Source organism: Euwallacea similis, chromosome 9 (genome assembly GCF_039881205.1).
Source record: "Euwallacea similis isolate ESF13 chromosome 9, ESF131.1, whole genome shotgun sequence".
NCBI classification, from domain to species: domain Eukaryota; kingdom Metazoa; phylum Arthropoda; class Insecta; order Coleoptera; family Curculionidae; genus Euwallacea; species Euwallacea similis.
Genome location: NC_089617.1, coordinates 4,623,229 through 4,645,871, shown reverse-complemented (window position 1 = coordinate 4,645,871; position 22,643 = coordinate 4,623,229). Strand labels below are relative to the sequence as shown.

Here is a 22,643-nt window from a genome sequence, read left to right as displayed (position 1 = left end):
TAAAATCATAACGTAGAGTAAAAAAGTAACAAATGTAAAGAAAGCCACCTAAGACATACTAATATGCTTATTGTCTTTTAAATCAATTAAAACATAGATAAGACTTGTAATAGGGCTTCCACGCACCAGCGCTGGCGCTTTGCATCTTAACAACCATTGAGTCCTAAATACAAACACCGCAAACTAACGATTTCTTTACAAATACATTTAATTTTCATAGAAGAAGTCCGTAAAACCATGTCTGCAGAAGACGATTCATGGGTTTTTGACTCATTAGTAGCGTTCCTAAATGGCCCCATATGGAATGCGCCTTTACAGAGTTTCATTGAGGAAAAATCCCTGAGTATGAAGCAAATTTGTAATTCAAATTCGGTCATTTTTTGTATAACTTCTTTTTCAGTATTCGAGCCCAGCGTGACAGAAAACGAGGATTACAAGAAGATATTTGAGGAGTTTAAAAACCTGGTAAACTGTCCTCTATTTGAAAAAAACTTTTGCCTTATTTGAGGAAATTAAATTAGGTAGACTTCATGTTAGGGAATTTCATGGAAGACATTGGTATCTCTTCTGAACAATTTGAGAAGGCCTGCGCCGAGGGAAAGAGATATGTTTCATTTGATAATGTACCAAAAATGTGAGCTTCCTAAAAATCTTCGCTAAATTCTCATAATTTCCAGAACATCTTTGAGCAAATCTGGGCCGCCAACGACCAACAAATGTTCGTGAGGATGATGACTCAACGCAACGTAGAGCTGCAACTTCAAGCCTTGGAGCTCATAGAAAAGAAATATGGAATCACTCCTCAATCTTTTATTCCTAAAAAAAGTGAGGATCATACTGAACGAAGCGAAAACCCAAACATTCAAGTCATTCCTGTTACCGTTGAAAGAGAGTCGAAGCTGGAGAAAGAGATTCTAGAGGAGGTGGCCAAGTGAGTAGGCTACAAATAAGTTTTTTTGAGGTTAATCGTTGATTGCAGGAGGTTTGTGGAGGAGGATGCAGAAAGCATTGAAGCTCAGATGGAGCACCTTATGGAGGAGAAACCCATATTAGAAAAGCAACTCAAGGAGAGTTTAGGTATGAGTAACTAAATTTTTAGGGTAGCTATTAAGGATGATTAAGTTGTAGAAAAATCTCAGCAAAGGAAGGATAGTGATGCCAAAGAGGAGAAGCCTCCAGTACCTCCACGAAAACCTAAAGAGGTAGGTGTGCATAAATATGTTATTCTACGAGACCGCTTTCAATTTATAAAAATAAATAAAATTAAAAAGAAAATTATTTAAAAAAGAACAAATAAGTCCCTTTTTACTTGATACAACATTGCAATTTCTCTACGAGAATACTTTATTTAACCCTGATACTAACAATTGTAACGATGTAGACAACGTAAACTAACATTTTTGACGAGCTTTCCCTCTTCCAGACCGATCCTTTAGAGCTGAAAAAACGTCAGGAATACCTGCGCGCGCAACGCGACAAATTGGTAGCGCTGAAAAAGGAGGCGCGTCAAAAGCATTTAAACGACGAAGCGGGAAGCACAGCGAAAAACCGGCCGAAATCGGCGAAAGCCGCAGAAGCTGTGCTGACTGGAGGTCGCAGCGATCCTGCAGCTAACCAGCTACAAATCAGAAAGACTTTGGCTGAGCGACTAAAGGCCGAAGTTGTCGAGAAGAAATAGTAGATTGTCAATATTAATTATAGTAGTTGTCTAGGACAAAATGGCCGCTGGGAGAAAATTAATTGTCACGATTTTGACAGGGTGTTGCCAGATTTCTAACAAGCAAATGCGGCTATATTGTCGCCCAAAGAGCGGAAGCAAAACATAACTCCACGTATCTTTTTTTTTATATCATATATTTATTTACCTAAATATAACGAGTACATATTTTATATTACAATCTTTTAAAAACATTAATTTATTACAAGAGAAGGGGAAGAATAGAAAAACGCTTACAATGTAACCGGTTTGACTCTCTTCTCGCTTTTGCGCAATTAATGGCGTCTCTGTGTATAAAAAATATGGTGGTGGTGGGGATGCCACGGTATTCTAGTACCGAAATAAACGATAATAAAAACAATAAATACTCGTAAGAAACGGGGTTCTTCCTCCACAATAAATTAAACGAATCATCAAGAATATCACCCGAAAAAGGTTCGCCTTCTGGAAGTTCTGGAACGTCGAAGAGCGGATAAAAATAAAAGTTTCAACTTTGAAAACCGGCTAAACTGCGCTGTAGATAATTGGTAACTTCACGTTACTAGAACCGTTGAAAATTAAAGGTGTTTTGTACTTTTTCAGTCGCAAAATTCTCTGGAATGTTACATTTCTAGGCATTTTGACACCACGATACAAAAAAGATATGAATGAGAAGGTCACGCTAGGCAATTGTTTCTAAAAATGACCATCAGACCATAACAGGACTGCACTGCAATTTAAGCAGACAATGTTGCCAGATTTCGTTGAAGTGAAAAAATATTTCCGAAATATATCTGATGTGTCTCCACAAAAATGTGTGAAAGAAAATCAAGTTAAAAAAATAGACATGATTGTCTTTAAAAATGGCTGCCGCTATCATCTGCACGGGCAACGTTGCCGAAGGGAATACTTGACACAAAATAAGTACAAAAAATCTTGTAAAATGAAGTCAATAGCCATTGCAACGAAGTAGAGAGTTTGGCAACAGTGTCTAACTATTAAATGATCGGAGTATTTTGGGCCGGTAATATGGCAAACCCGGCAAAATTTCAATTTTATGAATCAGAAAAACGGCAATCGTTTCTAAAGATAGACGTTTTGATGCAGATAAAAAAATAGTAAGAATTAACATGCGTGAAATCTGGCAATACAAGGCTCCATTTATAGTTTGAGTTAGTTTTTGACATGGCTCGAGGTTAGGAAAATTAAAGGGAGAAGCCATTAGAACAAATAAGGAAACATGGCAATAGCGTCTTCTAACTATAATCAACGATTCAGTCAGCGGCGCCTCGAACACGACTCAACTCGATCTTACTCTATGCCTCTAAATTAGAGTTTTCAGATTGCGAGAAAAGTACAAAACACGCAAGAAACCAAAACAAAATCTTTGCTAAAATAAATAAAATAAAAAAAGAGGCCAATACAGCTTTTATTGTAACTCGACCAGTGGGTGTGCACAAATGCACCATATTCGCGCAGACTTACTGAATTACATAGTCCAAATGAAATTCAACGGAAATAATCAGGGAATTTCTCCTTGTTCTATACACGTACTGTGGCATTCTACATCTCGTGTGGTACTCTGCCGCTCTCCAGTCCACCATGAAACTACTACAGTAGTAAAACACTATTTTTATCTACCCCTATAGATAGTACGCCTTAAACTACGTAAAATTCACAGTGGCGTCCGTTTATCAACGTCCTTTGCTTCGCGGTTACGACACCTTTGCAACGTCGTACACTGTCCTTTCATTCGTAACTATAAACACCGAGTAATTTCAAGGAAAAAAATCTCTTATCTGTCCATTTTCGCGCGTTCTACCTTTTATGCTATTGCTCCAGTTTTTTGTTGGCTAACCTGAAAACGCGTCGAATACTCAGTTGTCTGTTGTTATTGGTTGAGGGGCGAAGCCGGAAAGGAATAGGAATGTGGCGATTGAGAAGGAAAGGTTACTTACCTTCCTGGCTGACGTAAATGAGAGGCGTTCCCGGCGGAACGAGGCGGGAGCACTACGACAGACGCGGCCGTTTGCTAGTGTTCTCCCCTCCTCCGCCCGCATCTGTCGTCTCGTCCTCTTCGTCAGAGTCGCCGCCCTCATAGTCCACCAACCCCTGGAGAGAAAATTACACGAAATAATTTGCCGAAACGTTTGAGTAAACGTCAAAAAGAAATGTAATGAAATGCGCTTACCCATACCCGTTTGAAAAGAGACACTTTTCCATCCCCCGTCGATTGGACAGTTACCGGGGCGTCTTGGACTGGCGGCGATGCTGCCGTCGCGTTATTGTTCAAAGCGCCTTGTTGAGACTGTACACTTTTCGGCGACATTGAATTATTATTAGCCTAAAAACCGCATTAATTAATGTACGAAAAAAAATTAAGAATCTCGAAACAAAAATACCTGTTTACACGAAGGTCCGTTGGCCTCTATCGCGTTCTGCGGCTGCGTCGGCGACAGCGATTTCTTTTCCCCCACTTTTCCCCCTATACAATCCAAACTCCCATCTAAAATGACCTTTTTCTCCAGCACTTTACCCCCTATACTTTCCAAATTGGACTCCAGTTTTTTGGCTAAAATTTCGTGATTCGAGGGAGGAGGCGTGGCTGGCGACTTGTGTACTGACGGACCGTCGTCGAAGTCGTCATCCTCGTTAAACCACATCTCTTCCTCTTCGTCTAATTGACGTTGGTCCCGCCTATATCGATTACTGCGCAAAATCGACGGCACCCTAGAAATTATCATCTCCAGTTTTTGCGTCATTACAACCAATCAGAGATTAGTAAAATGGCGGCTTGGCTGACGCGCGACAAATGATAATCTTAATCTACCTTACGACAATTGTCAACGCCATGTTTAATATTGACTGACGCGAGAAGTACCACTAATGTTTCATTCAAATTTAAAATTGTCACCCATAGACCACAGATGGCGATTACCGTCTTCGCCACAGAACTTGAAACGTTGACACTTACAGTTTCCTCTTTAAGGAAATTCATCTAAAAATACCAGTGATTTTCTTTAATTTTTATGTCACGTATCTATATCATATGTCACGCCAAATTAATCAAACCCTTATCTTGGAGAGACACCAAGACAGTTCGCCTCCATTTTGCCTCTCACTAACCCATCCAAGCTGTTCCGCTCCTTCAGCTTATCCTGGTGCTGATCGTACCGGTTTTTCAACGCTTTGAACGTCTGCACGTAACAGACGCTGTCCAACTTCTTGCCGTAGTTCTCCACCACATGCGAGCACAAGGTCTTAATGTCCTCTAATTTGATAAATTCAAACATCTCGATGATGGCCGAGTCCAGGAGGTTATAGCGGCCCTGGTTGTGCACGAATGCGTCGATGACCGGCGCAAACAAGTTGCCCTTAATGATGTATCGGTTGTAGAATTCGTCCTTGAGAGCGATGAGTTTACGCATAAACCTACTCAGACTTCCGATTAGAAGCAAAATGAGGAAAATAAAGAGAAACAACCTTAGGGCACAAAGCACCAGGAACTTGTGCGTCGACTTCATAAGAACCAATATTCTGCGCAGCAGATCCTTGTTTAGTATGCAGTTCTTTATGTGATAAGTATGATGTTCCACGCAGAACGACAACAATTCGAGGATCAGTCCAAGGAGCTGCACGTGCCGATAGTCCTCCCTTTGGGGCGTGTCGTTCGCCGTGTTCTCCAATAAGGGAGCTGTAAACAGCGCAAACGTCACAAATGTCTAGTGACAATGACAGACAACTCACTGATTAAGATTTGTACACTGTGTTTATAAAAGAAATTGAGGAAGTCAGTTTTCTCGGACTTGTTTACGGAAGCCAACATATTTTCCGGATCCAAGAGTATCCGAAGCACGCCCATCAACTGTACAGCGCCGCCCAGTTCCGGGTCTGAATCACAGATCATTTGCTCGATTATGATATTCAGTAGAATCTGATCCTGTCAAATGAAAACTCCGTTACTATCGCTAGGGTCATTTGGGGGAATGGAAAAAATTCATTCTTCTTTCTTATTATTACTTGCAAATATTTTAGCTCCGTTTAACTTTTCAAGTCTATGAATAAATAAGTCGTGAAAATAACTTCCCTCAACTGGCCATTGTGACCACCATATTTATATAAATGCGACTTTTTTACTGAAGGGGTCTAAAAGTATTTACACATTTGACACCCGTTGAAAGTAGGGAAGATTTATGGAACCACACCTCTAACAAATACACCATTATATGAATAATATACAATTGTTAAAAAAATATTGAAACCGAAAAAATATCTCCCTCTTCATAGTTGAAACTAATACTGCTATAAAAAACTTACTCCATAAGAAAAAACTCACCTCATCAGTATTACTGGCCTGCTGTAGCGTGTACTCCCGCACCACCGACGGAGAATACTCAACAATATAAGTGAGAATGTCTATGGAGGCAGTCTTGGTCTTTTGATCGTCCATCGCCAGGGTGATCTCCAGTGCGGGCAAGATGCCCAACGACGTGAGGGTTTTGTAGAACGACTCCTTGCCCTGAGGCTGCAAGTTTTGTGAATAGTTGCAGAACTCCTTCAAAAACATCACGAGATCCCGCCTCTTCGGGTCGGCCGTACTCGGGTCCGTCAATATGGCGAATAGTTCCGTGAGGAACTTTTCGTCCTCCTGCACCAATGACACAATTTCCACTTTATTAAAAAATATATAACTACTCAGGGTAGAAAGGAGGTTCTCCTCAAACACTGAGGGAGTGGGCAACACTACGTCCTGGATGTATTGAACGCGGAAAGTCTGATGAATTTTCGCCAATAGCTGCGGGTTCTTGATGGGAATAGCCTCCCGGAAGGTGGCGTGTTTGCGTAGGTATTCCCGATGCCTCTTGGGGGCTGGTGAGGACGGGTCATACTCTAGACATCCTACTACGTCGAAAATGAGGTCGTCGCTGAACATCGTCTCAAAAAGCATGTTCTTGTTCAACAGGAAGATGTTCTTGAAGATGTCGTAGAGGTGGTAGAGGCGCTCGGTGCTCTCCAGGTCCTCGCACATGTGGAACACATTAACCAACTTCCGGATATAGCCCTCGCTCTCGATAGCCGCCGCCAGCTTCTCTTTCCGCATGGGGGTCGTCAAACAATTACTAACCAAGTCGCTAATCTGTTCTAGGCGGTTGAACTCGCAGGGGGGCAGCTCGATTGGAGGGGCCGAGTCCGACATGTCATCGAAACGTTCATCTTCCGATTCCTCAACAATGTCCTGAAATTTTAAAATTGATAATTTTGCTTGCAAAAGGACTTACATGCTAAGTAATTTCTGCATTGAGTATAGCCGCTTATATTGTCTCTTTTCTAGTTTATTTATTTATTTGTAAATTAATTTATGTTTCTCTGAAAAAACATTCTATTGAATTGTTTGGAAAAGATGCACCAAATATAACACAGATATAGGATGTTCCAAGTCTTGCGACTTTATTTTTAACAAGTGATTAACCACCTCAAAAAAAGTCAATTACTGTAAAAGCACCATAGTAAAGGTTGTATAATAAGAGAAATATAATTTTTTAAATAATTAATCAATTATTTTTTTATCTCTACGTATTCATGAAATATTCATTTAATACCTGGCTGCTACCTGTAGTTTTTCATATTTGTCATGTGATGTCATCTGTTGTCAGTCATTGCATTATTTTTATTTTACAATTTAGTTAAATTAATATTACTAACGAAATCGTAAACTAATGACTCATGGCACTAATTAATGTTTTTTAATAAAATTACTTTAAATCATTTAGTTGTATATAGACAGATGACCAGACTTGCAGTATAACTACTTATAGAAAATTATGATAGAATGATGCAATTCACCCCTTAAAAGTGGTTTTATGCTTTTGGTTATCACTGAGTTCTAATGGGATCCTAATGGGGTCCACTGGTCTGTTGACAGACACCCTTAGATAAGGATTCAGGACTTATTAATTTATGAAAAGGTACAGCTGTTCCACAAAAAATTACCATCCTAGCACAGCAAACATACCAAAAACGGAGTGGTGGACCAACAACGAATTTTGGGTGCGTAAAAAGTAGTGCTAAATCTTGAGGAAGAAAGTTCTTCCAGCAGTACTTGAAAAATATCCTGCCAAATAAATGGCTCCAATAAAATCGCCTAGAAAACACTTCATGAGAACCAATTGCTCCTTTCCATGCACAAAAATTGCAGATTTTACAACCTGAATATTATCCCCAGTTTAAATTATTACAAATAATTCCTAGAAAAATATGATGAAATTTCCAAGTTTGCAGAGGCTATGAAAAGTTGTCAAGTGGATTAAAAGGATGTGATTATTTATATTTTTTGCAAACTTATTTGTAAGGGCTCCAAAGAGATTTTTTACAAGTATGTCCACAAATGTGATTTTTACAAGATGATGCTCCTCCTCACATTAATCATTTAGCTTGCCAGCATTTAAGTGGTAAAAAAATATCTCATGTTGGCTCTATTTTCAAGGCTCCACATATGTTTAAAGAGTATTCAAAAAATGATATACATGCAAAAACCAAAAAAAATCTTTATAAGGATCAAAAATTGAAAAAATCTGTTGATTCAAACCTCTCCAAGGTTGATTTTAAATTTATTAAAACAACTACAAAAATGTATAAATCCTTAAATTAAATAGTGATACAACCATAACAAACAGGCTTATCTTATGCAGGAAACTTGGAGAATTCCCCTAGTTGATTATAGCCCTGAATATTCCAAACCTACAAAAACAACTCACCTGCGTAATCTCCACAGAAGGATCCTTGCCTTGAACTTGACAAATCTTCTCCCAGATCTCGTCGCATCCCAATTTCTCCTGAAAACTGAGTGCCAAATCGAAATTGTCCCCCTCAGACCATACAATCAATGTGTCCTGTTGCTTTTGGTAGGCAGTATCCGATTGTATTTTTGACTCCAGTAACAATGACCCATCACTTTCCGCACGCACTAATAGTGATATGCCTTTCAATCTCTCTACAAATGAGGAGGAAACGTGTCCAGTGCCCCTGTCGTCCCATTGACGGTCTGCATTCAGAGCATACAATTTTACACGTCGTCTCGTATCGGTCATGACTGCGAATTTCCCTAGTTTTAAGTGGTGTAACGGCAAATTTCCCACATTCCTGCCTACAAGAGAAAACATAGTGACAGAGAATTTTGAGTGACTGAAAGGTGGTGTTGAGGTGGGCTGGAAATGGCACTCAATGGGTACTTACAGGTTGCAGTTAGAGCACCAGAGTTACCGGCTTGCTTCGGTGGAGGAGACTGTCAAGAATCACCCAGAAGGTCTGAATGGGGCGAACTTTCAGCCGGAGCAAATTACAACCTTTGTGTATAAACTTTGAGAGGATGCACTTGAATTGATGCGAGTTCGGCAGAATTGTGCGGGTTACTCACTTATTCGACATAGTAAAACCGGCGTAAAATTGTTCTAAAGCTGCCGCTAATGCGTCTAATAACTTAAATTAATCGGTTTTTTGGTCCTTTCAACAGGCACAACAGAAAATTGTTATCGCCATATTGAATTCACAACAACGCTCGGAGAGTGCGAGGATCACAACAAGGACAGACGCGCTGCAACTGCGCAACCTCCAACCGCGCTAAATTCAAATTTACATATTTAAAAAACCTGATTCTATCTCCATTGACTGCTTAATAAACATAGAAACTGGAGAAAACACTTCCTGCTGCAATTAGAAGATGTTTATATACGGGCAGAGGCAATATTTTAAAGACATACTTCAGAAAATTTCAATTTTGTCCAATTGACGTCACTATTGTCATCGAAGGCGACGTTGCCGTAATTAGCGTTTTAAATAAAATATTAGGTATGTCATTATTATATTAAAAAGTTATAGTAATTAAAAAGAACTACATCCCAAATATTTAGAACTATTATTTAAATTTAATATGCACTGCCCTTTTAAAAATTCCAGTGCGTTTAATTTAAATTATTTTTCTCTCTACTAAATCCTCGTGACTAGGTTATGCAACCATTTTATTCAAAGGTGGCAATGCTGCGTGACGCATCACACAGATTGTGGAAAATTGGGGGAGGTCCAAGCAATTCCATGTCACCTAACCTCATTTTTCAATTTTCCTCAATTTTTGGTAAATTTCTGGGAATTGCCCCAATTCCAGATAATTTTCCGCACCTTTAGCCCCTAAACATGCATCTGCCATGCAAGAAGACGCTGCTGCCAACTTCACCACTTTATTTAGAGAAAATATTAAGCTGAATTTCAGGAAAACTAGAGGATGTTTGTACGTTTCTTTGGTAAAGCAGGACACTTGTTTGTCCTTTCAATGGGCGTTTTGGGGTTTGATATGCACAGCACTAGCGCCCATTTATCTTACAATTGCATTAATTACTATATACTGCATTTACTGGGGTCTATTCTTTGTTACTGAGGGTAAATAAGTACTACAATAATTTGTTTTACTGAAACTAAATATTAGCTTTACAGAGAATGTGTTGATAGTAAAAGGGATGGGACTTCAAATAAGTAAAAATTGTCCTTTAAGGCAAAGCACTGAATTCATTCCATTTGAGCGAGTAGAAAATGTATTTGTAAATGAAGTAATTTTAAGAGTAAGTGCTAATGAACACTTTATCTTGGGATTTTGATTGTTAATTATGTTCCAGCAAAGGGTGGTTTTCATGTTAACCTTACTAGTCAAAGATTGTACAAATAAACCCAAGTTATACCCCTTATTTAAGGTGAGTAATGGTACTTTTTAATTGTGATGTTAGTTAAATTTGCATTTCAGGACTTACTGCCAAGACTAGACTGCATTGAACTAATTTATAGGCAAATAAAAGGCTTCAAATTCAGCTGATAGTTATATGTAATTAAATAAATTGTATACTCATATAGTATTTGAAATGGGACAATTCTTTTTCTCCAATTCAGTAAGTTATTTCAACTGCTGGGTATATTCCTTACCAACCTCTGATATCACAGGCAAGTGAACTGTGTGAGATATTATGTATATGTTATATAAACAAAATGATGCAAGACAAAGATTTAATGTATTGTCATTAAATTCTTTAAATAGATTCTCAACAGAAGCCTCACAAATTTGTGTATTTACTTGATAAAAAAGATTCACCGTCATTGTGAACTAAAAAATCATGAAGTGTTTTAATAAAAATAAACTGTGTGGGGTAAGTTTCGACTGGAAAAGGCTTCTGGGCTTCAAATTAGGTTTTTAAAAGCCCTGTATTAAAGCTGTTAGATGAATTACCCTATTTCATTTCTGATTGATCTACTGGAAATTGTTAAAACCTATTTTGTGATTCGTCTGGTATATTTTAATGAGTTATTAGTATTTTTTAAAATAAAGTGGAATTGATTACATGAAAAGATTTTTTAAATTTCATTTAAATATGATTTGACAGTGACACTGACGTCACTGAATAATGGATAGAATTGAATTAACAGCTATGATGTTTGAAATGGCAACAAGGCATTCTCATCAACTACCGATAGAACATTGGCAAGTTAAATGCAAATATTAAATTCCGTTACATTAAAATATTTACATTTAAACAGTGCTTATCACAGAAAAGAAGAACTTTTTTATTATTCTAACATCATTATCTGACTTGAAAATATGATTATTTTACATATAATATTAAAATTGTCATAATGTTTACTAAAAATTAAGTTTAACAGATTTCTTGACACGATAGTGAAGGAATTTGTTATGTACAATACTTGACAGAGTTTCAGATTATTAATTTTCTTATTTTTGTGATTCGTGTAAAAAGTAGTGAATGAATAGTATGATAACTAATTGATCTGGTGAAAAATTTGGAAACATCCTCTATCTTCTTAACTGTGTTGATGCTATAAGTGTTTATTTTTGAACAGAAATTCAGTTCATTTCTTGACTAGATGGTGAAAGAAAATCGTCACGCACAAATCTGAGGGTATAAGTACAAATTTTTTAAATCAAAAATAAAAAATCTTTTAGAAATTGATGGAAGGGTCTAGGTGAAGATGAACTACTTTAATCCAGTCGGTTTTCTTAGTATTTGTTCTGCAGATTTCCTTAATCGGAATTATAATGTTCACAGGAAATAGTGAATCCTGTTCTTTGGACTAAAAATTTTCAACGGAAAACCTAAAAACTCAATTCTCCATGTCGCGCACGCCTTAAATTCAGAAAACTTCATTGACCTTCATTCCGACCCCGTGTGTGCTTTTCGCTCGATAATTTCCACGCCAGTCTGGATAAGGTCATCATCAGGTCACCAGTCATTGAGTTATCCAGGTGAAAACATGTTCCTTTGACAAACAACCGCGAAAAACCTCGTAATTTTTCGTCTTGCCGCGAAAAACTATGCACGTAGTCTAAAAATAATACTCTCTGCTAGCCCAGTCAAGTTCATAAATATATATTTTTGACGAGAGTGAATGTAAAATTTGAGTTGGAAAGCATGAAGAGTATTAAACTGGCTATTAGCGGGTTGAAAATGCCCATTGTGGGGTTGGGGACGTGGAGGGCACAACCCGAGGAGATCGAGAAAGCTGTTAATGTGGCTTTGGAATGTGGGTACAGGCACATTGGTGAGATTATCTACCAAACTTATGATTATATCAACAAAAAAGCATAATTTTCAATTGGGAAGTGTTTTTGTTTAACGTTTTATTTTTTTTCACGTGTAGTCTGATTCTTGATAATTTGGTGAAAAAAGTTTTTGCTCTTTCACCAATTATAATTCTTGATTTCCAGATACAGCATTTAATTACAATACTGAGGAGTCTATAGGAAAAGTTCTGAACCAGTGGATCGACTCTGGAAGAGTGAAAAGGGAGGAACTATTCATTACAACAAAGGTAACAATAATACAACCCTCAATAAAACCTTCACATTATAAACTTATAAATAAATTATAGCTCCCAAATTTTGGAAACAGACCCAGTGAAGTGGAGTGCTTCCTTAAACTCTCACTCAAGAAATTGCAACTAGAATACATTGACTTATACCTCATGCATATGCCATTCAGCTTCCATCTCAACGAAACCACTATGGCCCCTCTAATAAACAAAGATGGTACTTTTAGTTTGGATCCAGTGGACTTTGTTGAAACCTGGAAAGTAATATTATTCACTCATCAATAGCAATCACTTTACGTAATTGCAATTCAATAATAAATAAGGTAATGGAAGATCAAGTGAAGAAGGGCCTCTGTAAAGCTATTGGGGTGTCAAATTTCAACGCTGAGCAGCTGCAAAGACTTATCAATAACTCTGAAATTAAGCCTGATGTCCTGCAAGTGGAATTGCATGCTTATTTGCAGCAAAAGGACCTAAGGGAAGTCTGCAGTCGGCTTAATGTAGCAGTAACTGCGTATTCTCCTTTGGGAAGCCCTGGAGCTAATAATCACTTTAGCACAAAATATGATTACTCGTAGGTATTCAAAAAGTAACAGTTCTCGTGTGTTAAAGTATATTTTAGCTTAGATGATTTTCCTGATATTCTGGGCCATCCAGACGTCAAAGAACTGGCTTCAAAATACAACAAAACCCCCGGACAAATTCTGCTCAAACACCTGATTCAACAAGACGTGATTGTTATTCCTAAAAGTGGAAATCCTCACAGAATCAAGTCTAACATAGATCTGTTTAATTTTAATCTGGACCAAGCAGATGTGGAGAGGTTGGATCGGCTTGATCGTGCTGAAAAGGGGCGCATATTCAACTTTATGTTTTTTAAGGGGGTGGAGAACCACCCGCATTATCCATTCAAGAGGAGCAAGCAGTAATTTTTTGGCTTTGAGATTCTTGTTGGGGAATGCGTGCGTGGAAGAATGATTAAAGTTGATTTTTATATGATTGGAAGTTTTATTGGCATAGTTTGTATCGATTGCGTGAATGAGACTCTCAATTCTGCTCTTAATACGAAGAAGTAGTGATGAAAATAAACAAACGGGCTCCATAATTGTAATAAAATAATAAATGAATAGCACAGGATAGAAAAACATGATCCTTGCGGATTATATTAATCTCACGTTACGTTAGATTTTAATTTTAACATTAAATTACCCAATGTTATAATTAATAAGTAATAAGTGATATAAATTAAAGTTATCTTTTTAGAGTTCTCGTCTTTTCAATTAGTTCAAAATTACCATCTCATCATACCCTTTTTTCCAAATGGTAAAAACTATTTTTTTTTTTTTTTGGGGACGCGACCCCGGGGATAAAAAAATCTTGTCAGTAAGACGGTACTGGAGTCCGTACTACCAGCCTGTGTGGGGTTTCACCCACTAAAAAACCCCGTGTTTGCCGAGGATTTCGAGCCCGTGCCGAACTCCTCTATCGCGCTTTTGGGCCGTTTTTGGTTTTTGGCATGAGATAACAGAGTCAAGCGGGACTATCGCTTTTTACTCTGCTATCGCTCTTGGCCTTTTTCGTGCCTTTCTCGGTAGGTGAGTCACCGCCCGGATCTTTGGCGTGAATCACCCCGCCGACAGGGGGTTCTTCTGCCCTCTTCTGTCCTTCTGGACGCTTCTTTCTTCGTCGGCTGTCTCCCTCGTTGGTTGCTGGTTCGCAATGATGAGTCTGAAGTACCAGAAAGGCTATCTGGCCTTCTTCCTTCCATCATTGCGGGTTTGCCTTTTTGGCTCTTTTTCTGTTTTTCTTTCAAGTCTTTCTACTTGTTTGGTCCTGTGTGGGTTGGTTCCCTTCATCATCCGTTGTCCAGCAACTGATGTCTTGGTCTCTTGTGTGGTATGGCATCTTCCAGACTGTAGTCGGTTGCCCTCCTGATCAGCTCATTTGGATGTGTTTCCGTTGCTTGGAACGTCTTGATTGCATGGTCCTTGATGACGTCCGTCATTGTTCTGTAATTCAGATCTCTCTTTATTGTATCATTGCTAACGAACCAAGGCGCACCTAGAGCCGTCCTCAGAGCAATGTTTTCCACTGCCTGAAGACTTTTCAGATGCGTCCTGGCTGCATAACCCCATGCTGTTGATGCATACGTTAGCTGTGGTTGTATAACTGTTTTGATGAGCGTGATCTTGTTCCTAAGAGGCAGCTTGGAGTTCCTTCTTAGCATCGGGTACAGTTTTGCTCTGGTCATTTTTGCTTTTTTCCTTGTCTTCGCTATGTGCTGCTGCCACGTAAGGCTTTTTTCCATATCCACGCCCAGGTACGTGACCTTGTTGCTCCACGGTATCTGTTCATTTTTGATCACCAGTTGGTTTTCGGTCCTGATTTTTCTTCTCCGTCTGAAGACGATGGCCTGGGTCTTCTCCGGGTTTATGTCTATTTTCCATTTCGAAAACCATTTCTCCAGATCTGTGATCTAAAAAAAAACTATTGATTATTGACAAATTGGTGAAGAAAACGTTTACTCTGTCACAAGCAACAACTTGTAAAATACAACTTTCTTGACATTTGGAGAAGACACTTTTACTTACTCTAACACGCATTACTCGTACTTTTATAAACGGTATTAACTAAATATTAAAAGTGTTATTGAAGGAAATACTTAAAATGAGTTTATTTATGTCTATTTTATGATATATGTATTATGTTTTTAACATAAAATTAAATTATACTCAGTGGATTAGAAGTATTATACTCAATAGGAATATTTTTTTAAAATTGATGTTTTGGCAATGGGGTAGTCTTACATACATGTGAATGAAACTATAAATTTTGCAAAAATATTATTAACATATAATCCGAAAAAAATTAATGTGTTTGACGACCCCGTGGATGAGTACACTCCTATACACGTCTAGGTATCGACAAAATTAGATAATCGATGTTTGCTTGCAGTACTTCGTTTCAAGCAACTTGAACTTTGTAGATTAATTGTGCCAAAGTCTGTGGATAATGGGGCAATGTGGACAATTTTTTCTCTATCATATCCTATAGTGTTCGATGGGATTTAAATCCCCCTGTCAAAATCGCTAAGATGGTGATATTGTTGATGTCCTCGGACTCTAGGCATTTTGCACAAGTAGACGGAGGCAAAAGAACTAAAAACATCTATACTAAGCAGCTCGCATAAACCGTTATCTCCACAAAAAACTAAGAGATAAAACTTTTTTTTGCACAAAATTCCAAAGATAAAATGTTGATCGTGGTGTCATAACCTGCTTTCTAGTCGTTCTGTTGCCAAAACATCAATTCTAAAAAATTATTTCTACTGAGTATAATATTTTTAATGTTACTGAGTATATTATATATATGAATAAGGACAGTGATGTAGGTCTTCAGCAGACGAAGTATGCAAGCCCGGCTAGCTCAGTCGGTAGAGCATGAGACTCTTAATCTCAGGGTCGTGGGTTCGAGCCCCACGTTGGGCGTTGTTTTTTTTATTTATCCAAATTTCCTATTTTTTAATTTAACATAATATTTCCGGAAAAGCATATAATACCATTAAATCAACAAAATACAATAAATTTTACAGTTCGATAAATTAGCGTTATCTTATTTGATGTATCAAATACAATGGAACAGTTTATGTAACCGTGTTGGTATGTGTTAAGTAAATAATTATTTTTACATTTCACTCTTTAAAGAAAATGTAAAATCATAATACTTCTACTTGTCAAAAATTGATTTTGGGCTTTTATTAACTGTAGTGTAATGATAATAAATATACATTAATAATCAACATTTCATAATTCTTAGTTATTTAATACTTCTGGTTCAAGATTAAAGTACTAGTACTCGATATAAACATACATAATTCATGTCTAACCGTCGTCTGCTTCAGTTAAAAATTTTCAAGTACCAATTTAGAATGCAAAATATGTGTCGGAAAAGGATATCCAATATCTACTTCCTGAATACTTTAATTTATTTTCTTATTTCGATTGTAAGTGCTAAAAAATTGGAAAAAGGAACTTCAAATATATTAATAAACATTTCAAATCTTGAAGCATAGGGATGTAGATGAAATTATATCGGCATCGACGAATTGTACCGATATCGACATTAAAATTTCTCATCCCTTGCATTACTAGAAACGCAATGCGTCATCATTAATGGGCGAGGTTTAGGGATCACGTCAGGCGGGATTGCCAAGCGACACTTTAAAATCTAGATAACGCAAAGTGCCCCTACTTAGATTAGCATTGATTTAATAGATCATATTCTATAGATACAAATCAATAACATGAACGCTAATCAACTTTATTTATTGACATATTGAGAGTAATTAGCCATTGAGATGAGTCATCAGTTATTCATTTTTATTCATAAGAAATTTAGCGTGCTGTTTTAAATTGTTATAAGCGGCAACATCGCCTTCATAGTTAACGCTACGATTCACTTTTTTTTATCAGTCGCGTTAGCGGTCGCATTCGGCAAACAGTAGTTGTCATTTTGAGGTTAAGAGGCTAATTTTCAAGTTCAGAAACCTTGTTTTCTCGCCTCAAACGAAATGACCCTTCAAGTGGACGAATTCCGCAGAAACGATTGCTACCAGAACGTCAAGGTGAACGGAACGTTAAAAACAAATTGGTGTCCCATCGATAATAAAAAAACGAGCAATAAAGAGCCTTTGAGGCAAAAGACCAAAGTGCTACGAGAGTCATTCGAGCCGCCCCCCTTCCTGACAGCTATCCTCACTCAAATCAGCTTCTCTCTTATCATGCTGTTAAGCTTCATTAGCCAGTTTTGCAGCCGAATCTTCTACCCCCCTAAAGCGATTGAGGAGACTGGCAGATCTGGGTACCCCTTACTTTTCAATCGATTTTCCATGTTCTATTCTCGGTATGTCTATCGGAGAGTTAGGGACTGCTGGAACTACCCCATATGCAGTGTACCGGGAAGTGAAGTTGTCCTCAAGGATCGAGTGACAAATGACTGTGGATGGACCTTTGAGTTCACTGGTACTCAAACTAAGTGCCTTAATCTGGCTTCATATAACTATTTGGGTTTTGCTGAGGCCTCCGGCCCATGTGCTGAAGCTGCAATTGCCTCAATTTATCAGTATGGAATCAGCTCAGGGGGCACTCGCATGAGGTATGGAACAATGCCTGTACACAATAATCTAGAGGAGATACTTGCTGAGTATCTAGGTGTTGAAGATGCGATTACGTGCGGCATGGGCTATGCCACTAATGCCTTATATATTCCAAGCCTTATTGAACCAGGCTGCCTAGTGATTAGTGATGAGAAGAACCATGCTAGTTTGATTTGGGGCATCAAAGTGAATGGGGCCACAGTAAGGGTATTCAAGCACAATGATATGGAGCAACTGGAACAGATGCTCAAAGAGGCAATTTACTTTGGACAGCCCTCTGAGAGTTTCAAGCCTTGGAAGAAGATTGTGATTGTTGTTGAAGGAGTTTACAGTATGGAGGGAACTATAGTAAAACTTCCTGAAGTGATAGCTTTGAAGAAGAAGTACAAAGCCTATTTATACTTAGATGAAGCTCACAGTATTGGGGCCATGGGTAAACAAGGAAAGGGAATTGTAGATTACTTTGAGTCTGACCCCAAAGATGTGGACGTTCTTATGGGGACTTTTACAAAAAGCTTTGGCAGTGCGGGGGGTTACATTGCAGGCAATCGAGAATTGATAACACACCTGCGCCAGCACAGTTTGGCCTCAAGCGAGGCTTGGGCCATGTCACCCCCTTTAGCAGCCCAAATAATAGCAGTTTTACACATTCTTATGAACAAAGATGGCTCCAACGAAGGGCAACGAAGAATTGAAGCACTTGCTCGAAACACCAGATACTTCCGAATGAGACTGAACCAAATTGGAGTGATCATCCATGGTAACGAGGACTCCCCAGTGGTCCCCATTTTGGTCTACTTGTACTCCAAAATAGCAGGAATGGTGCGCAGCTTGATTAAGGAGAAAATCGCCACTGTAGGGGTGGGATACCCTGCCACCCCTCTCTATGAGGGCCGCATCAGGATTTGTTTGTCCGCAGGACACACCAAAGAGCAGCTAGACTATGCTTTGAAAGTGATCGAGAAAGTGGCGGATGATATAGGGCTAAAGTACTCGCGGAAACCAAAAGATCTCACGCCCATTGACTATGATACAATTAAGGTGTATCAGGATTAGGACTTTGTTGTTCTTTATTAACGAACAAAGCATCCAAGGCAATAGTTTTACAGTATTTTATTAGGTACATACACTTCTGTCACTATACCGAAAAGCGATTCACTGTGCCTTAAATGTTATTGTTGACGCTAACCAAAAGTACCTATTGTTGAGGTAATGTGGGTTCCAAGAGAGCTTTGCGCTAGGAAAACCATTATTACCAAATGAAATGTTTTTTTCCTTGTAATTCACGCTTTGTATAGGACCTTTTTATTGCATTAAAAATGTTATTTAATGTTGATTGAGCGTTTCATTCAATTGAAGACGAACGCAGTTGTAGTCATATATTGATTCTACTTTAAATAATAGATTAAAGCGATAAAACTATCATATTGTAGATGCGTTCCAAATTATGATTTTATTGCTCTGTGATTAATCATACTTAAGAGTAGGAGCAAGATCCCAAAAAAATCCAAATTATTACGATTTTAACGCCCCTATAAAGAGGAACATGAATCAATTTTTTTAGTAAAATGGGAGAGGAGTTTTTCCCGTATCAGTATAGCCTTCGACTAATTTCTCATACATCTAGTTAGCAATTCCATTGAAACTAGCCTTACTACGCCCAGTTTGCTACCAAATTAAGGTGACTTTTTTTTATTTCTCCTGGCCCAATTGTAATAAAGTTTAGACACTTAGTTTTGCTAAAAATGCTTACTTTAAAATTTTTATTAATACGCCACTTGCGTTCTTTAACTTGGATATCAAAGCAAATTTTCCCTTGCATTACAGCAGCGCGCGAGCCTCTTAATTAATTCCAAGAAAACTAAACCTTCGACCTTAGGTCTGCAAAGTAAGCTTCCTTCTACCCGGTTTTGTCCCTTGTTACATCACTGTTTATTGCCAAATTCAAGTGAACATTTTTATATTTTATTCAGACTTTTGCAAAAACTGCAAAATTGAATTTGTTGGAAGTTCTGTACAGAAAACCACTGTTTCTGCGACATATTCTATTAGCTTTACTTGAACGACATTGGGATGAAATATGGCTTACTATAAAACGGTGGCATGTAAAGACCTTTCTGCACTTTACTGTTGTTTGCTGCATTCGATTGAGAAATATTTTCATATTTGCTCGTTTACGGCCAATATTTCCTTATGTTGCATATCAAGTTTAATTTTTGATATTGATAACCAGCGCCACTGTTTTTACTAATTTTAGTTGTGAATTTTTATGTTTTTTTTGGAAATTATGTTTCATGATCACTTCTAATACAGTGGCGGGCGCACTCAAATTTATAAATGACTTAAAACATTTTTGTATCAACATCTTCGTTTTATTTTATGGAAATCGGTCTTAGTGCACCACTGTTTGCTGGTAGGTGGATTCTATGCAGCATTCCCATGTTTTTTGTAAACCAAAATATCACTAGCATTTACCTCATAATGCAGTTGCATGCAAAGTCCTATAAATTCTTTTTTTTTCGTCTAAATTGAGCCTTTGGCATTATGCAAACTCTTAAATCTGAAAATTGATCGCATTCGCTTACCGAAACTTTTGTGCACCACTGTTTTTCGTTGACTTTTTATGAATAAATAATTAGCGCCTTTGTTTTTTGCGATACAGAGGAGTGTCAAATTCGAACTTAAGTATAATTTTTTTAAGTATTACAACAAAAAGTCTCAAATTTACATACCTACCATGCAGTGGCGTACAAGGTTCTGGCTTAAATATATAAATATGACGTCTTACTGGAATATCACCTTTAAAAAATGCAGTGGTATTTGAGTGATAATTACCAAATTTTGAGAAGCAATAAAATGCGGATTCCCAGACCTTAGTTTTTATTAACAACTAGCAATAATATACATTTCATTATAAAATTCTGCATTTTTTTGTCAAAATCTTCTACAATCATACCTTATTCCCTTTTGATAGGGAAACATTTAGCAAGGGATTACAGCTAATAAACTGCCACTATGAAAGCAGAATTTACAGGCGATCCTATTATTGGATGATTCTCATTCGTCCTCAAAGAAAAATTATTTTATGCGCGGTTTTCAGTCGGAAAACTTGAAAAGTGCGCAGCTTTAACTCCAAAAAATATAGGCAATCGTTAAGTGGATATAAGAAGTGTAATACATAATACAGAAAATAACTAGGTATTCCAAAAAATGTGTCATATCACACACAGAGCATGAGAGAAAGGCCTGGAATTGACAGCAATTCACTCAAGCTCAATTGGGTGCTATACATGCCTCCTAACAGTCAAACAACAGTCTTCGAACAAAACGTCCTAGTTTGGTACCTAATTACATACTAGGACATGTAGCAGCAGTACAAGTGAATTCCAAAGTCTATAATAATTGTAAGAATAATACACTGCTACTTCATTTCGAAATAGTCCGCACCACAAGTCAAACAACACTTCACTGCGTCGGGTACTTGTACATCACCCCCATGTTGGGCTGCTGTCCTGCCTGTGCTGGCCATTGCCCCTGAGGGGGCACCACGCAGTATTGCTGCCCTCCTGGGTACTGGTACTGCTGCTGATATGGATACTGCATATACTGGGCAGTACCACCATACCCTCCAGATTGGGGATACCAGTACTGAGTACCATAACCATATGAATAAGTTGGAGCTTGAGAAACTGCTGCCCCAGTTGCATTCATGGCATTAACATCAGGCCCTAGGCCTCCATTCTCTTTACCCCAGAAACATTTCACTGTCTGCCCATTTATTTCAGTGTTATGGACACTCTCAATGGCATGAGTTGCACTCTCTTTAGTCACAAACTTAATGAAAGCATACCCTTTGTCTTTGAACACTCTTATGTCCTGTATAGCCCCAAAACGGGTGAAAGTTTTTGTTACTAAGTCTTCAGACAGGCCGCTTGCAAAGCCCCCACAATAAACTGTAGTATTGGTAGGTGAAGTTTGGTTATAGACTTCCTCGAATGTGATTTGTTTCTTGCTTTGAGTGGGCTTTTCAGTGCGGGGTGGCGGAGGCTTCCTTGTTGACCAATTTGTGCGGATTGAGCGTGAGCCTAGCCACTGCCCATTCATCGCTTGAATGGCATTCTCTGCTTCAGCTTTTTTAACAAAAGACACGAATGCATATCCTTTGGATTTTAGGGTCTGCGGATCTCTGACAATTCTGCAATTTGAGATCTCACCGAATGGAGCAAAGGCCTCTCTCAGGGTTTCAGTCTCGATTTCAGGAGATAGGTCGCCTACAAATATGTGATGGTGGTTGGAGGTATCTGTTTTGGGCTGATTTCCGGGGCTGGTGGCCCAATTCACTTTCATTTCCTTGTCTAAAAATACGCGTTTGTTCATGGCAATTAATGCCGTGGAGGCCGATTGGTGGTTGGTGAATTCGACGAAAGCGTACGGGTCGTTGCCGGGCTCTCTAATGATCTTGCACCCCTTCACGGGGCCGATTTGTGAGAACAAAGTGCACAACAGGTCTTCTTGCACCGACATATCCAGATTGCCCACATACAAAGTTTTGGGGAAAGATTCGTCCGACATGATGGGGCCGGTGCTCGTACAAGGATCTATTACAATGGGGCTAACACTATATTCCACCTTTTGTACACATTAATTACGGTTTATTCGCATTAGAAAGTGTTTTTCGAGGGCTTTTCTTCCGGAGAAATTTGATAAGTTGATGACAAATAGCAACAACCAGCCAAGTTTTCTTTTGATGTCCGGCCTGTCATGAGTGTCGTTTGTTTGCCTGCAATCTAGTGATAAATGAAAAATCACTAAATTTTCTAGTCACTTTTGAATGACAAACCTGGGTAGATAATGTAGACAATAGAGAATATTAAAAATGTACAATTAAGCTGTTGCTAAGCGAGTTTAAATCTTGTTTTGCTTTATAAT

At 38.2% G+C, this 22,643-nt stretch overlaps 7 protein-coding genes and 1 non-coding gene across 9 annotated transcripts in view; 5 read left to right on the top strand and 3 right to left on the bottom strand.

The window, feature by feature from the left end:
• Positions 1-22,643, bottom strand: part of RpS12 (ribosomal protein S12) — a 274,064-nt gene that overhangs the window by 59,969 nt on the left and 191,452 nt on the right. The gene's annotated exons all lie outside the window — the stretch shown is intronic.
• Positions 68-2,139, top strand: LOC136411056 (cilia- and flagella-associated protein 36). The gene is made up of 7 exons (XM_066393462.1): positions 68-343; positions 401-465; positions 522-623; positions 678-931; positions 980-1,077; positions 1,129-1,202; positions 1,424-2,139. The coding sequence occupies exons 1-7, from the start codon at positions 238-240 to the stop codon at positions 1,676-1,678; spliced, it is 954 nt and encodes a 317-aa protein (XP_066249559.1). The 5' UTR covers positions 68-237; the 3' UTR covers positions 1,679-2,139.
• On the bottom strand, positions 3,650-9,266 carry flfl (serine/threonine-protein phosphatase 4 regulatory subunit 3 flfl). The gene is given in 9 exon segments (XM_066393667.1): positions 3,650-3,808; positions 3,888-4,040; positions 4,099-4,426; positions 4,823-5,128; positions 5,180-5,414; positions 5,417-5,636; positions 6,033-6,932; positions 8,452-8,840; positions 8,930-9,266. Coding segments are annotated over 8 exon segments (2,577 nt in total). The 5' UTR covers positions 8,785-8,840; positions 8,930-9,266; the 3' UTR covers positions 3,650-3,706.
• Positions 9,748-10,586, top strand: LOC136410837 (phosphatidylinositol N-acetylglucosaminyltransferase subunit H-like). The gene is made up of 4 exons (XM_066393191.1): positions 9,748-10,126; positions 10,181-10,305; positions 10,360-10,434; positions 10,485-10,586. The coding sequence occupies exons 1-4, from the start codon at positions 9,895-9,897 to the stop codon at positions 10,551-10,553; spliced, it is 501 nt and encodes a 166-aa protein (XP_066249288.1). The 5' UTR covers positions 9,748-9,894; the 3' UTR covers positions 10,554-10,586.
• On the top strand, positions 11,918-13,715 carry LOC136410993 (1,5-anhydro-D-fructose reductase-like). Its single transcript, XM_066393392.1, has 5 exons — positions 11,918-12,289; positions 12,456-12,559; positions 12,620-12,820; positions 12,883-13,133; positions 13,182-13,715. The coding sequence occupies exons 1-5, from the start codon at positions 12,160-12,162 to the stop codon at positions 13,486-13,488; spliced, it is 993 nt and encodes a 330-aa protein (XP_066249489.1). The 5' UTR covers positions 11,918-12,159; the 3' UTR covers positions 13,489-13,715.
• Positions 15,975-16,047, top strand: TRNAK-CUU (transfer RNA lysine (anticodon CUU)). The gene has a single exon. It is a non-coding gene; the product is annotated as a tRNA-Lys (tRNA).
• On the top strand, positions 17,039-18,918 carry lace (serine palmitoyltransferase long chain base subunit). The gene has a single exon (XM_066393248.1). It carries the CDS (start codon positions 17,130-17,132, stop codon positions 18,768-18,770), a length of 1,641 nt encoding a protein of 546 aa, XP_066249345.1. The 5' UTR covers positions 17,039-17,129; the 3' UTR covers positions 18,771-18,918.
• Positions 20,578-22,473, bottom strand: Rox8 (TIA1 cytotoxic granule associated RNA binding protein Rox8). Its single transcript, XM_066393195.1, has one exon. It carries the CDS (start codon positions 22,284-22,286, stop codon positions 21,180-21,182), a length of 1,107 nt encoding a protein of 368 aa, XP_066249292.1. The 5' UTR covers positions 22,287-22,473; the 3' UTR covers positions 20,578-21,179.